At 59.2% G+C, this 13,786-nt stretch overlaps 1 protein-coding gene across 2 annotated transcripts in view; it reads right to left on the bottom strand.

Annotated features, from left to right (window-relative positions):
- The window catches only part of SPNS2 (SPNS lysolipid transporter 2, sphingosine-1-phosphate), an 89,076-nt gene that overhangs the window by 18,360 nt on the left and 56,930 nt on the right, over positions 1 to 13,786 (bottom strand). For both annotated transcript variants that reach the window (XM_082370560.1, XM_082370561.1), the window contains one exon: positions 3,128 to 3,193. In XM_082370560.1, coding sequence (XP_082226686.1) covers positions 3,128 to 3,193 — 66 coding nt within the window. The remainder of the gene's footprint in view (positions 1 to 3,127; positions 3,194 to 13,786) is intronic.

The following is a 13,786-nucleotide window of genomic DNA, read 5'->3' as shown; positions in this document are numbered from 1 at the left end:
GGCGGCATCCCTAAGGCGCCACCCACCTCTCACGGTGCTGGCTGAAGGCCTTCTCCCGTGGGCCTGCCGAGGAGGCCAGCACCCAAAGCTTGAAACGACTCCCGCTGAGAGTTCTGTGCCCCTGCAGGCAGCCCCCCCGACCACCCGCATTCCGAACCCACGGAGCTGCTGGAAGGTGGTCCTGGAGCAGGAGCCGGTGAGGTCTGCGCTGGGGGAGCCCTGAGTCCCCAGACTGTGGCCTTGGAGCACACGTCCAGCCCCACTTCAGCCTGGGCTGAACCAGGGCTATTTTTACAAAGTCCGGATCCGGCCAACTTGTTATTTGGAGGAGACTCGCCACCCTCCACATCCTGTGGGCAGGGAGGGTGCTCGGGCAGGCGTGGGGTGGGTGGGGTCAGACTCTGCCCGAGCACCCTCCCTGCCCACAGGATGGGGAGGATGGAGGCCCAGGCCGGCAGGATGATGGGGAGGACCCAGAACAGCCAGCCCCATCGGTACCTGGAAGCCCACCAGACTCAGAGCCCCTTCGGGAAGAATGGGAAGTACTCCTCCTTCAAACTCCGCTCAGAATATAAACCCTAGGTTGGCCACTGAGGCCTCAGGGAGGGAGGTTCTCGGGCCTCCCTTCTAACAGGAGGGTCCTGCGGGGAGAGCCACGGGGGCTGCCTAGATCTGCCTTCAGAACCTGAGTCTCTGTCGAAGCGGGAGGATATTGCCAGGCTGGCGAAAGTGAGGAGGGAGCAAGGCCAGAAGGAGACTCAGTCCCAAAACAAAGGCGCTGTCTGGTTTCAGTCTGAGCTGGCTCTTCCTCTGTCCCCACTCTCCCCCTGCCCCCGCCCCCCAATCCTGACACTTCCTCGTGATGCCACGAACCCCAGCCCTGAGTTGGTCGCGAGGGGAAACAGCAGGGGCAGGCCCAGGCCGAACTCTCAGCCACCCCACGCGCCCCCCCCAACCCTGTCTCCTGGCCCAGCAGCTCCTGGTGCCCACAAATAAGCAGGCACCCCAGCTGTCAGCCCTGGCCCTTTGATCTGGGCAAGCAGCAACACCTGGCTCTGACCTTGCCAGGGAAGAGCCAGGTGCCTGTGGCCGAGGCCAATTAGGTGACTTGCCTGGTAGCCCACTGAGTCACATCCTGGTCTAGCCCACCTGGCTTCTTGGCTCAGTTGGCCAGAGAGGCACGGACACTCTGGGGAGCCATCCCAGCTGTGCCCAGGGTAGGTGGTAGGGTGAGGGCCACAGAGTAATGACTAGAGGGTCTCGGAGAGTGCTGGGAACTCTCACCATGGCCCAGAGGCACCCACCCCGAGAACACTGAGATGCCAGACACTCAGGCACCTGGGATAAGCCTCACCAATCCAGCGGCCATCTGTGCCCCCATCCCGAGCCAAGAGGACCTCATACACAGAAGTCCCAATGCCAGGCCTGCTACTCTCTCACCATGAGACCTTAAACAAGTCATTTCCCCTCTCTTGACCTCTGTCCTTCCATCTGGAAAGTGAAGCTGACCAAAGGGGGCTTGTAGGAGGAAGACTCAAACAAGGTGATGCTGTGGGTGATTTATCCCCCTCCGGCCAGGTCGCCAGGGATAAGAAGGACACAGCCTGGGACATAATTGAGGCAGCGCTATGACCCTCGCAGCCCTCCCATCCGCTCCCTGGGCAGCTGCACTGGCCCTGACCTCGATCAGTGGGAGTTGAATGGAGGAGGCCAGAGCAGATCAGTCAGCAACGCCAAGAGCAGGAGGGGGATGAGGCTCGGGCTGGGTCCCCAGTGACTCAGGGGCCACGGAGGAGGGGGATGGGCAGCTAGGCTCCCTCCTGCACTTCCCTCCCCAGCTCGGCAGCCTGGTCCCTCCCACACTCCCATCCGGCTTGAACTCTGTCTCTCCAGCTGTAAGTGCTGGTCACTGCATTGCACGGAACCCAGGAGGCTGGAGGAACCTGTCCCAGGCCCCAGGGCAGGATGACTTGCTCTGACCTAGCCAGGGAGGCCAAGCAAGGGGGGCGGGGGGCGGGGAGGAGCCAGCAGAGGGGCTTGGGCTCACATCCAGGGTGGAGGTGATGTCTGCGGGGGCAGGGACCTGGGCGCCCTTAGGAGGAGCTGGACGGCACAGCCCAGCCCTAGTCCTAGCTCGGTTAATTCTCACGTATTCGGGCTGAACCCTGGAGCTTTCATCTCCCCTCTCTGAGCCCCAGAGGCCCCATCTGGGAAATGAGGATGGGCACTGAGCCTAGCTGAATGGCTGTGGCTCAAGGAGGCCGTGGAGGCCTGGCACGGGTGCGTGGTGGAATGCCACCCAGACAGGTCAGGCAGGTTCCTGGACAGAGCCAGCCTCTCCGCCCCTCCCTCCCAGGAGAGCCCGGGAGGGGACGGGGTTCCCAGGGTGGAATGCAGACCATGCACCTTCGCAGCCACATCTAACTGGGCCTCACGGCCAGATGGACTCCAGGACCAAGGGGAAATCAGGGCCAAGGGAGCTGGCCAAACAGCAAGGTCAGGGCCGAGTCAGAACCAGCCCTGGGATGTAATACTGGCTCTGAGTCTCTGCCCAGGCCTGAGGGTCCTGCAGAGGGCACAGCCGGCAGGGCCACAGCCAGTGGAGGGCCAGGAGGCAGGGCAGCCACGGGGCTGACATGGACCCTGGAGGGAGGGGCAGAGGCTGGAATCACTGCTTAATCACCTGCCACGCTGCCCTGGCCCAGGGGGGCTCGGGCCCTGCCTCCCCACCAGTCCCAAGGCTGGGCCCCGGGGGGTGAGGGGCCGAGAACCTCAAGCCCAGGTCTAGTCCGGGACCCAGGTTCTCAGGCTCCTGCCCTGGGTTTTCGAGAGGCTCTGGGGCTGACCAGCTGGAGTTTCCTGTTTTGGCATCTGAGAGGCGATTCCCAGGTTGCCTGCATTCCTGTATCTCACCCACAGCCCCTCAGGGCAGGTGTTATTTGCTTTGTTTCACAAGAATAGAAGCAGAGGCTCGGGGAAGCGGTGCCTTTCGTGAGTGGCAATTGTGGGATTTGGACACAAAACTCACGCTCTTTCCAGTGAGTCAGGACCAGGGAAGAGACAGGCAGGGAATCCCCACCAGGTATTAGAAAGCGGGAGGGGGGCCAGGGCGGGAGGTGGGCCTCACCTGACTGCAGCAAGCCGGCGCCTCGGTCCTTGACCCCAAAGTGCTGCTGGATGTCCAGAAGGACACCTGGGAGGAGAAGACAGAGGGTGCTTACTGGCGACGCCTGACGCCCGGGTGCCCCCATTCGCACACCCCACCTAGGTGACCCTCAGCCCCAGCCCAGCCCTCTTTCCACCTTGCAGGGCCCAGCCTGGCCCCATCTAGAGAACCCCACCCTGCCGAGTTTAGCCAGGCCGCTAGAAACCTTGGAGGCCAAGCTTCTACCCTGAGGTGCTCACACTGGGGATAGGACCACATCCCCTCACTCGGCCCGTGTGGGGTCCAATGCACGGACAGGCGAGGCTCCTCCACGGTTACTCGGCCCGGCGGGGCAGCCAAGCCTCCTACCAGCCTGGGCCTCTTGCCCATCTGCAGCTCAGCCCCAGACTAAGTGCTGGGACCCCAGACGTGGACCCTGCCGTCAGGGGAGACCACAAAGCCCCCAGCCCGGAGAGTGGGTGGGCAGCCACTGAAAGCTGCCGGAGAAGCCCTCTGGCCAAGGAGAGGGCGGAGAGGGCTCACAGGCAACACAACACCCGCTCACCTGCACGTGTGCACAAGCACATGCTCCCCCAGCTGTCCTCAGGAGAATAACCAGGACTCCCAATTTTCTGATGCAGGAGCCCAGGGGCAGAGGGAAGCAGGTGGGGCTCCGGGCCTGCTTTCCTGGGGGAAGGGGAGCCCTTGAGGCCATAACTGCCCTTCTCCCAACTCCCAGCCACCTCTGCGCTCTCGCTCTCGTTAGGGCTTTTTCAATCAAAGGGGGGCGGCAACCATAACAACTAGAAACGATCGACAGCTGTGGACAGACCGAGCCGTGGTTGTATAGAGGCCAGCAACTGCCCAGCCCCCTCTGACCTCGTGCAGCCCTCAACCAGGACTCCGGGGTAAGCCCAACCCCCAGCCCCACAGCTCCCAGGGCCCCTGCCTCAGCTTATCTGAGGACAGCAGGAGGCTGGGCCACAGGCCAGAGTCCCCCTGACCACTGCACATCTGCACTGAGAAGGAAGAGGGGAGAAAGGAGACAGGGCCTGTCTCAGGAGCTCCCCATGCAGGGGACAGAGGAAGGGACCAGGACCCTGCCTTCGGGGGACTCCCAGAACTATTCGACACGATGACGATGATGTCAGCATTTAAAATGATGATGGTTTGTATTATTAAGTGCTTCACTAGTTTAACCCTCACACAACCCTATGAGGCTGGTACTATCATCTCGCTGGATAGATGAGGAAACTGAGGCACAGACGGGTAGGCCACATGTTCAAAGTCACACAACAGGGAAATGGGTGAAAGTGGAATCTCCAAACACAGTACAAGGGTCCCGTCCAGTGGCTGGGGCTGGGGAGGAAGCCACTGTCCCCCCACCCAAGACCCAGGCATGGGATGCTGAGGGATTTCCTGTTCTAGCAGCCTGACAGCCAAGAGCAGCTGGTCTCCTCCTTGTTAATACCCAGAGTGGATTCACCATAATTACCCATAATGAAGAGGCTGTGTGAGACCCAGCTAATGACTTAATAACCAGGGCGGGCTGTGACTTTACCTTGAAGGCAGAAGCCAGGGGCTGGTCCTGGGCCTGAGGATGGCAGGTCCACCAAGTGGGATCTCCGAGGTGCCCCGACCCGGCCTCACAGGCCCTGAGTTCGATCAGGTCCTGTGGGTGGCATGGCTGGGCCCGACCTTGGGGAGCCACCCACGCTCACCTCCCGGCCTCACAGCCCATTCCCAGTCCTGAGCCAGGGCCTCTGTAGCCTCCTGATCCGATCACATCCCTCTCTTGCAGAATCACTGTCACCTGTGGCTCCCCTGCCTTCAGCAGGCCGTGGGGCTGCAGGTTCAGCCCCGCCAACCCCACCCTCCAGCCTCACTTCTCAGGACACCACCCCGCACCCCACACCCTCGCCACCCCAAACTACTCGTGGGCCCCTGACTACACACGCTCCCTCTTCTTACCCTGGTGCAATTTTGTTGGCTGAGCTAATTCTCGCCATACCTTCAAGACTAGTTTAGATGCCTCCTCTTCTGGGAAGTCTTCCCTAATTTCTCTCCCTCCCACCACCCTCCATAAGCTAGTTGCCCCCACTCTCCCCTGTCCATCCTTGTTTTAACACTTGTCACACTAGGACTAGTTTGTTCTACAGAGAAGACACAGAGGGACACGGATATGAGCTCCTTGGACCCACTGTGGCCGGGAGCAAAGAGCCACTAGTTACTGGTTCCTGCTAAGTTCCAGGTACTATGTGAGGCTCTACAGAGGATATTTCTATCCCTGCTACCCAGGCTTATCTATGACTATCATCCCCATTTTACATATGAGGAAACTGAGGCTCCAAGAAATGAAATAACTTGTCATACAGCACATAAGATGTCAGGGTGAGATTTGAAACCGGGTCTATTATCAAAAACCAAAGCTTGTTTTTCTGCCACACGGCCTCTGCGTGGTTCACTCTTGCCCCCCAGCCCGGGGTCCGGCACACAGCCAGCCCCCAGTGACTGTTTCTGCCGTGGATGCATGGGTGGATGGGTGGGGGCCTGCCTCTCCCCCCACTAGATCATGAGCCCCCTGAGAGCTGGGACCATGGCAAGTCATCTCCAGAACCCAGGACAGAGACCATCACAATTCAGGCATTGGGTAGACGGAAGGATGGATAGAGTCAGGAGATGGTAGGAGGGTAAAACTCCCCCTGGGCCCTGCACTGTGGGTCCCCACCCACGGCCATATCAAAATGGTCATGATAAAGGCGGCATGTGTCCACAGCAAATCAAAACACTCTTGCTTCCTCCCCAAGGCACATCCTAGCCATCTGACTGGATGCACTCCCCCACCCATGACTTTAAGGTCCAGCATTTGCCTCTGCCTCCAGGAAGCCTTCCTTTTTTTTTTTTTTAAGATTTTTTTTTTTGATGTGGACCATTTTCAAAGTCTTCATTGAACTTGCTACAACACTGCCTCTGCCCCATACTGTGGTTCCTTGGCCTGAAGCATGTGGGATCCCAGCTCCCTGACCAGGCATCCAACCGAAACCCCCTGCATTGGAAGGCGAAGTCCCAACCACTGGACCGCCAGGGAAGTCCCAGGAAGCCTTCCTTGACTTCCTCTACTGAACAGGGTTCCTCGTAAGGGGGAGGAATATTTCACCATATCCAGATGGGCATCCAGGGTCCCTGGGAACTCCTGAGCAGTCTAGACCCCAAGGCACGGGCAGCTTTGGATGTCCCCACCCCAGTATCCCCCGGCAACCCAGTCTTGGGTCCAAGGCCTGAGTTCCAGGCAGAAGGCCAGAGAAACCCTTCCAGGGAACAGGGCCTCGTACAGGCCGTAAGACCCTAGGTCAGGCCCTGCCTGAGCCTTTCTCGGTTGTTTTCCCTCTTCGAGGCCTGCAAAGGGCCACGGCTGCAGGCGGGTGAGACCCCACTGGCCACTGGCACGGGAAGCGTGTGTCACAGCAGCCCGGACTGTTGTCTCAGATTTTCCTCTGGGCTCCAGGCAGGCTTGGACCCACACACCCCCTCCCTTCTTCACCACAGCCTTATTTTTAGCCTCTTTCCTGGAGGCTGAGGTTTAGTGGGTCACAGGACGGGCCTCACGCCCAGCAGCAGCCTCCTCCAGCTCAGACCAAGCCCACTCCAGCCCCACCAGCCCGGGGCGGGCAAGGTGGGGCTCCCACCACACCCGCAGCCCCCCTCTGTCCCACGGCCACAGCAGTCACCCCAAATCCACAGCCACAATCGTCCTCTGCCCACAGGGTCCTCCTCCCTGAGCCAAGAAAACATTCTGGAAAAGCAGGAGCACCTGAATTTTCTTACCCATTGACCCTAATTACACCCCTCTCAAGCCTCCAAGGGGCTCGCCTCTTGTCCGAGGCCAGCTGCCCCTCCTGCCCCCCGGGAAGCTGGCCCGGGTCAGCCGCTGGCTTGAGCTGTGCTATCAGCACCTCCCTCACTCCTGTCTCCTGCACACCAGCGCACAAATGTGCTCACCCCTCTCTCATCCTGCTGGTAACAACAGTCCGGCCTCATCCCCCCTGCCAGCCGCTCTTTCTCTCTCCCCCCTTCACAGCTGAAGGTCTTTTTTTTTTTTTTTTTTTTTTTTTTTTTCAGTTCCCTGACCGGGGATTGAACCCAGGCCATGGCAGTGAAAGCACCAAGTCCTAACCACTGGACCGCCTGGGGATTCCCACAGCTGAAGTTCTTAAAAGAGTTCTCACCCCTCCCCAACTCGATGTCCTCATCTCCATCCCCGCCTGAAGCCAACTGCCTTCTGGTGGCTCAACCCCACAGGCTCTATCATGTCTCAGCATCCCAGCCACCTGGACCCCGATTCCACGGCTCCACCACCTACCTGGTCCACTCCCCAGACCAGACACCTGGGAGTCGGCCATGACACCCCCCTCGCCTCCCATGAATGGGCCCCAACGATTCTCTCTCTCCTTCACCAACTGCCTCCTCCCTGGACTCCCTGCCTCCAGCCTCTACTAGCCCATCCAGCATCCCTCCTGCAGCCTGACCACACAAGCACTTATCAACTTCCTATTAAGTCCTGGGCTGGCGTTTCAGAGACCACAAGACCATCTCTGGACTCAAGGAGCTAAGGCCGTGGCACAGTGGTTGTCAACTCTGGCTAGGGCCCAGAGTCACCCATGAGGTCTTCAAAACCCATTGGCCCAGGTCCCTGGTTCAGTAATACTACTGCTAACAACAACAATAATATGGGTGTTAACGTGTACTGAGTGCTTACTACATGCCAGACACTCTTCTGAGAGTGTAACCAAATTAGGTCATTGAGGGTGGCTTCCCAGTAGAGCTTAGTGGCTCCCTATTGCCATCCAAATTAAGCCCAGACTTCTTCTAGCATTTGAGGCCTCCGTGCTCCAGGTCTGCACAATCACCCTGTCTAGAAGCCAGAGCCAGGAATCTATTAACACACTGCCCAGGTGATTGGAAACCACTGGCCTGGCTGGTCTGAAGCCCCTGTGACTCACATATCATGGCCCACAGGCCTCCAGGCCTTGACTACAGCCGTGCCCTCTTCCTGGACTGTTCATCTCCACCTGCTAAGATCCACCTCATCCAGGGCCCAGATCCAAGGTCATGTCTATCAGGGTGCCCCCCCCAACTCCCTCCTTTGGGGCTCTTGTTGAGGAGGTGCCTGTAACTTTGAAGGCACCCCCAGAGCTGGATGGAACCTGGCCCGACTCACCCATCTGGCTGGTCACAGATACAGTGATCCCCCATCACTGCTGGTCCTTCAATAGCCCCTAGAGGAGCCAGGTCCAGAACCCAACCTGCTGACATCACAGAGTCCTCAAAAAGGCCAAGGTGTAAGAGGAAACCCACACTGACCTCAGGACCCCCCAGTTCAGACCAGCCTCAGATGCAAGGTTGGGACATGATCCTGAGGTCTCTTTCTGCCTTGTCATCCAGGGCAGGCCACCTGGCGCTCACGTTCACTTCCCAGACACAGCCATCATCACCCCATGTCTACCCTACCTCTCTCAGAGCAGCAGGCAGCATAGCTGAATTTCCAAGAGCATGGGCTCCAGAGCCAGACCATCGGGGTTCAAATCCTGGCTTCTCCACCTTCCCTGCTTTGTGACCTTAGGCAAGTTACTTAAACTCTCTGTGCCAGTTTCCTCTTCTGTAACAAGGATTAATTTTAAGATCTGCTTTATATGGTTGTTGTGAGGTTTAAATGGGTTGATCCATGTAAAATGCTTAGAATGGTACCTGGCACATAGTAGGTAGTCAATAAATGTTACAGACATTATCATAGGTCACCAAGATCATCATGGGGCAAGAGCCCGGCTGTGACCAGTTCCCAGAGAACGGGAATTCCCACTTCAGCGTTCTTTTCTCCCACATGGGGGCAGATGGCTGGAAAGACAGAGCCTAGGGATCTGAAGGGATGGGTGATGCTGCCATTGGCTGGTCCTTCTTGGAGGGACCCTGGTTCCCCTGTGGAGGCCTCAGGGCTGGCTCACTCTGGAAGTCTCACCCCTGCTCCAATGCAGGGCCGCAACTCCCACCCCGGTAATTATAGGGGCCTGAAGGCCTGGCTCTGCTGACCTGGCTCTGAATGGCTAAGGCTGGGAAACCACAGCCTGGCCCCGCCAGCACCCACCCCCTCCTTCCCGAGCCTAAGGGGGATGGGCCAAGGCAGTTCCTCAGCCAGAGACCCGGCTGTCAAGCACACTCACTTCTACCTGCCCCAGAGCTTCCACAGGGCAAGACCCTCCCCCCATCCCCCAGGGACAAACTGAGTGACCTACAGGAGCATCTGGCCCCTATTCTGAGCCTCAGGTTGCCCATCTGAGATTGACCCAGGATCCCTATACATCCCTACTGGGTCCATTCTAAATCTTAATCGTGTTTGTTCTACATGTGCTAACCCGCCTACCCCCATGCCTGCCTACAGACCTGGGTCATCTGTCAGGACAGCTTAGTGGTCATCTCTGCAGGGACCATGAGGATGGGACCCCTGGCCCGCAGCCTCAGCCCCTCAGGGAGGCCCCACCCCCTCCCTAGAAGACTTAAACTCCAGACTTGTCCCCATAAAGAGCACCCCATAGCACCCTTCCCTACCCAGGGCCCTGCCCACAGACCCCCCCCCCAGCCCGAGGCGAGCAGAACCACCCCCAGAGCTCAGAGAGCCCTCCCTCCCCATCCCCCCACCCCCATTCCCACCAAGCCTCTCTGCCCAGAGTGGGCGGGGACAGGCAGCGGGGCCTCTGGCCTGTGGTTCTGGTCTATCATTTGGGGCCAGCTTTCCTGGAACCAGACTCGGCCTTAGCAATTTGGGGGCTTTGCAGGGCCACTCCTTTCCCATCTCAGCCTCCCGGGCCCTGTTCTGGCTCAAGGACTCCCGAGACCAACAGGGGCCGCGGACAAGGTGGCCACACCCTTATCATGACCCATGGAGGGTGTGGCCTGTGTGGCCACAGACCCGGGATAAGTCCAGGGTATGGGGGGAGAGAGGGTGGGGAGAGATAAGAGACCTCAGAACGGCGTGGCTCAAGCCCACGAACCCTCAGCCTTCTCCCTGTGTGCTGCTCCAGTGGCCCAGGCGACCAGCGACTCCCGCCCCCGCTTCTCAGATGGAAAATTGAGATTCAGGGGGCGAAGGAAACAGGCCACAGAGCCAGGCAGGAGCCAGGCCGAGCAGACCCCTAAGCGCCCCGACCTGGCCTGTGCTCCCCACCGCACCCCAAAAAGCACCAGAAAAGAGGTTGCAGCCAGCCCCTTCCCAACATCCACACCAATCGCCCTCACCTGGGTGCTAGAAACAGTGTGTGACCAAGTAACCCTCCCTCCCCAGGCACGGCCCTTTACAGTTTACAAAGCATAATGGTGCTCCTTGCTGCCTGGGACCCCATTTGCAAGTCCATGCTGGGCAGTGAAGGGACCGTGAAGACCCCACGGAGCTACCAGGCTGTGAGGGTAGACCCCAGCAAGGTCTCTATGGAGGCAGAGAACTGAGGGCAAGGCAGGAGGCTGGGACCCCACCCCTAGCCTCCAAGCTCTGGCTAGTGCATCAGTCCTGCTTCTTTCTTGCTCTAATATAAATGCTTCTGCCCTCCGCCGTATCTTCCCTAGGGCTCCTTTCACCAACCACTCCCAACTACCACGAGAGGGCCAGGCCCACAGCAGACCAGCGTTCTGCTTCACCCCACCTCGCAGTGTGACCTGGGACCAGCCCTTGGCCTCCAGTGCCCTACCTGCAGAAGAGACCAGACGAAGCCACCACAGTGCCCTCCTGCATATACAGGAGCCATTCTGCCCAGCATGGGGCCAGGAAGCCCCATTGTCAGGGCTGCGGGCTGGGCAGACAGGGACCACATTGATCTCTGCCCCCCCTTCCTTCTCAGAGACATGAGGCCTCCAGCTCATTGTGTGCCCTAGTCAGGACAAAAGGGCAGCGCCGGCCACCACGAGAGAAGCCCCAGCCTCGGCTACAGGGGCCTGGTCCTTGTCCAGGGTCGTTCAAACCTACCAACGCCCCTTCAGCCCAGAAGGATGGGCTTTGGGGACAGGCAGGGCCGGGTCAACTCAATTCTGCCACTCAGTCGGCCAACAAGAGCCAAGCCCGTGCCAGCCCCCCACACATACTGGGGACACAGAGATGACCAGGCTCAGCCCACGTGAGGCTGAAGGGAGACAGTCACCCTCTATGGGGGTAGGTGCCGTGATGGAGGTGGACAGAGTGAGGGGGAAGTGGGGAAGACTTCCTGGAAGGAGGGCAGAGACACCACGGAGACCCGGCAGCAAAAACTAAGGTTGGCCGCTGCAGCATCTAGGGAACAGTCCTGGGTCGTCCTGGAAAAGGGAGGCACAGGCAGAGCCGAGCTCCAGAAGACAAGAGTCCCTGAGACCAAGTCATGCGCCCCATACTACCCTTGGGAGCAACACCTTGACCACAGAAAAAGAGGAACGAAATCATCTATTGTGGTTTCATGGCTCAGAGAGGGTCAGGATCTGCCTCAGGTCACACAGCAATTCTGATAAAGCCAGGAGTAGGAAGCTCAGCCCAGGAGACTGTCAGGGCCCAACCAGGAGCCCAGCCCCAGGGGCCTGGGGATCAAGAAAGTGTCCTCTTTGCCTCCTTTGCTCTCATCCCCCTTCTACCCTCAGGATTTCAGGGCCCCACACCCAGGCAGAAACAAAGCCACTTCCTGTCTGGGGAAGGGACGTGGAACTCCTCCTCTCTGAGCAGCCTCACTCTCAGACCAGGCTGTACCCTGCAGCCTGCAGCCTTCCTGCCGCATTCACACAGGGAAAACTAAGGCACAGGCTGCGCCAGTCACTGGCCCTGGGTCCCAAATCAAGGCAGTGAGTTTCAAAGCACTTCTCTGACAGGTCAACGGCACAGCAAAAATGCTGTTAGAACCAGCCAGAGAGTGGCCAAGGAGGAAAAAGGAGCAAGGAAATGGGCTGCTGGCGGTTAGTCACTGGGGCACTGGCATTCCAGGCCAGCCCAGCCGTGCACCTGGACGCTGACCCACCAGACAGGCATTCTGGAATGTGGCCCTGGGACACCCCGCCCTGCAGACCTTACATAGTGCTGACTTGGTGGTGGCCAGGGCAGGGCCGCTCAAAGGGACAAAGCCACCTGAGGGGGCAGGGCGGGAGTGGTGTTGATATCCTTATCGACAAAAATAGACACGGAGCTTGAGGACTGACCTGGCTTCTACACACTCAGGTGACTCTGTAAAAGGCCCAGAGCTTCTGTTTCCCCAACCGTCAGCCCTGGACAGCCTCAACCAAGCAGACAGAAAAAGAGCTAAAAGCCCGTGCCTGGCAGCCCTTCCTGCGCGGAGGCCAGGTGTTTGGGGAAGCCCCCAGTCCCTGCCAGGCCTGGGTTCCAGGCTGGGTCCCTGCACTCCTCTCTCCTTCTGGGTTTGTGTTAGAGAGTGGTTGCCATGGATACCGGTCTCAGCTTCTTTGGCAGAAAAGGACTCCCCCAGGGCAGGGCCCTGCCTCTCCTCACCAGCCCCTGCTCCGCCCAATTTCAAGTGCCTGGTCTGCCAGGGGGCTGGATCAAAGGGAAAGAAACTAGGTCTCATGAAGAGAACAGGTGTCCCAGAGAAGTTGGGGGAGGATCTCAGCTTTCAAATAGTTATTCTCCAAACGTGAACAGGGCCTGCCCAGCTCCCTCTTGCTGGGCCTGGTTCCAGGAGCAGAATGCTGCCACCTACACCCTCAGCTCTGCTTCCATTTTACAGATGGAAGATTGGGAGCCCATGGGCACAGGCAGCTCCGGCACCAGGATGTAGAGCTGGTAAGAGGAGACTCAGGACCCTCGCCTGAGAGGCTCCTTCCTTCTCCTGACCTGGCAGCCAGGAGTGGGTTCCGAATGGAGAGTGGGTGGCTGCCAGGCTCGTAGGGGCCATGGGAGCAGGAGCCACGTGCCCCAGGGCAGCTCAAACTGCTGCTGTTAAACTGAGCTGAAACTCATCTGCCCAGAGGGCTTCTGCCCTGGCCAGCAGAGTCTCTGAGTTTCCAGGTCAGAAGCAGGGGGTATGCTCTGTCCTCCCCCTGAGAGAAGATCACACTGGAGGGTTCTGGTCCTGCTCCGTCCTGCCATGTGACCTTGGATAAGTTCCAGCATTCTCCCGGTGTCAGTGTCCTCATCCACCCAAGGAGGTAGGGGCAAGGGTTGAGAGGCAGTTTCCGGGCTACCTCACTGTCATCCAACTGAAACAATGCTCAGTAAGGAAAGCAAGAGCGGGAACCTGGCCCTTCTCACCTGCTTCTGAGACCTGCTGCCCTCAGGGGGTTCTCATGGGGAGGAGGGGGAGAAGGAGGAGGAGGAGGAGGAGGAGGAGGAGGAGGGGGAAGAGGAGGGGGAGGAGGAGGGGGAGGAGGAGGGGGAGGAGGAGGGGGAGGAGGAGGAGGGGGAGGAGGAGGAGGAGGAGGAGGAGGAGAGGCCATAATTAGCCAGATCACCGGGGGTGGCGCTGGGAATGCTAGGGCAGAGGCAGAACCTCCTGGAGTTCCCAGGATGGAGATCAGCCCTGGTGAAGAAGGGAGGGGTTTGCCAACGCTTCCTGAAAGGAACTGTCACAGACCGAGAAACAGGAGGGCGCAGTGGCCAGGGCACAGCTTGGGCAGAGCCATGGAAGAGCA

The sequence above is a fragment of the Balaenoptera borealis genome, assembly GCF_965194805.1.
Source record: "Balaenoptera borealis genome assembly, chromosome: 20".
In the NCBI taxonomy this organism is placed as follows: Eukaryota; Metazoa; Chordata; class Mammalia; order Artiodactyla; family Balaenopteridae; genus Balaenoptera; species Balaenoptera borealis.
The sequence above is the reverse complement of the archived record's forward strand: the minus strand, read 5'-3'. Positions and strand labels throughout refer to the sequence as shown.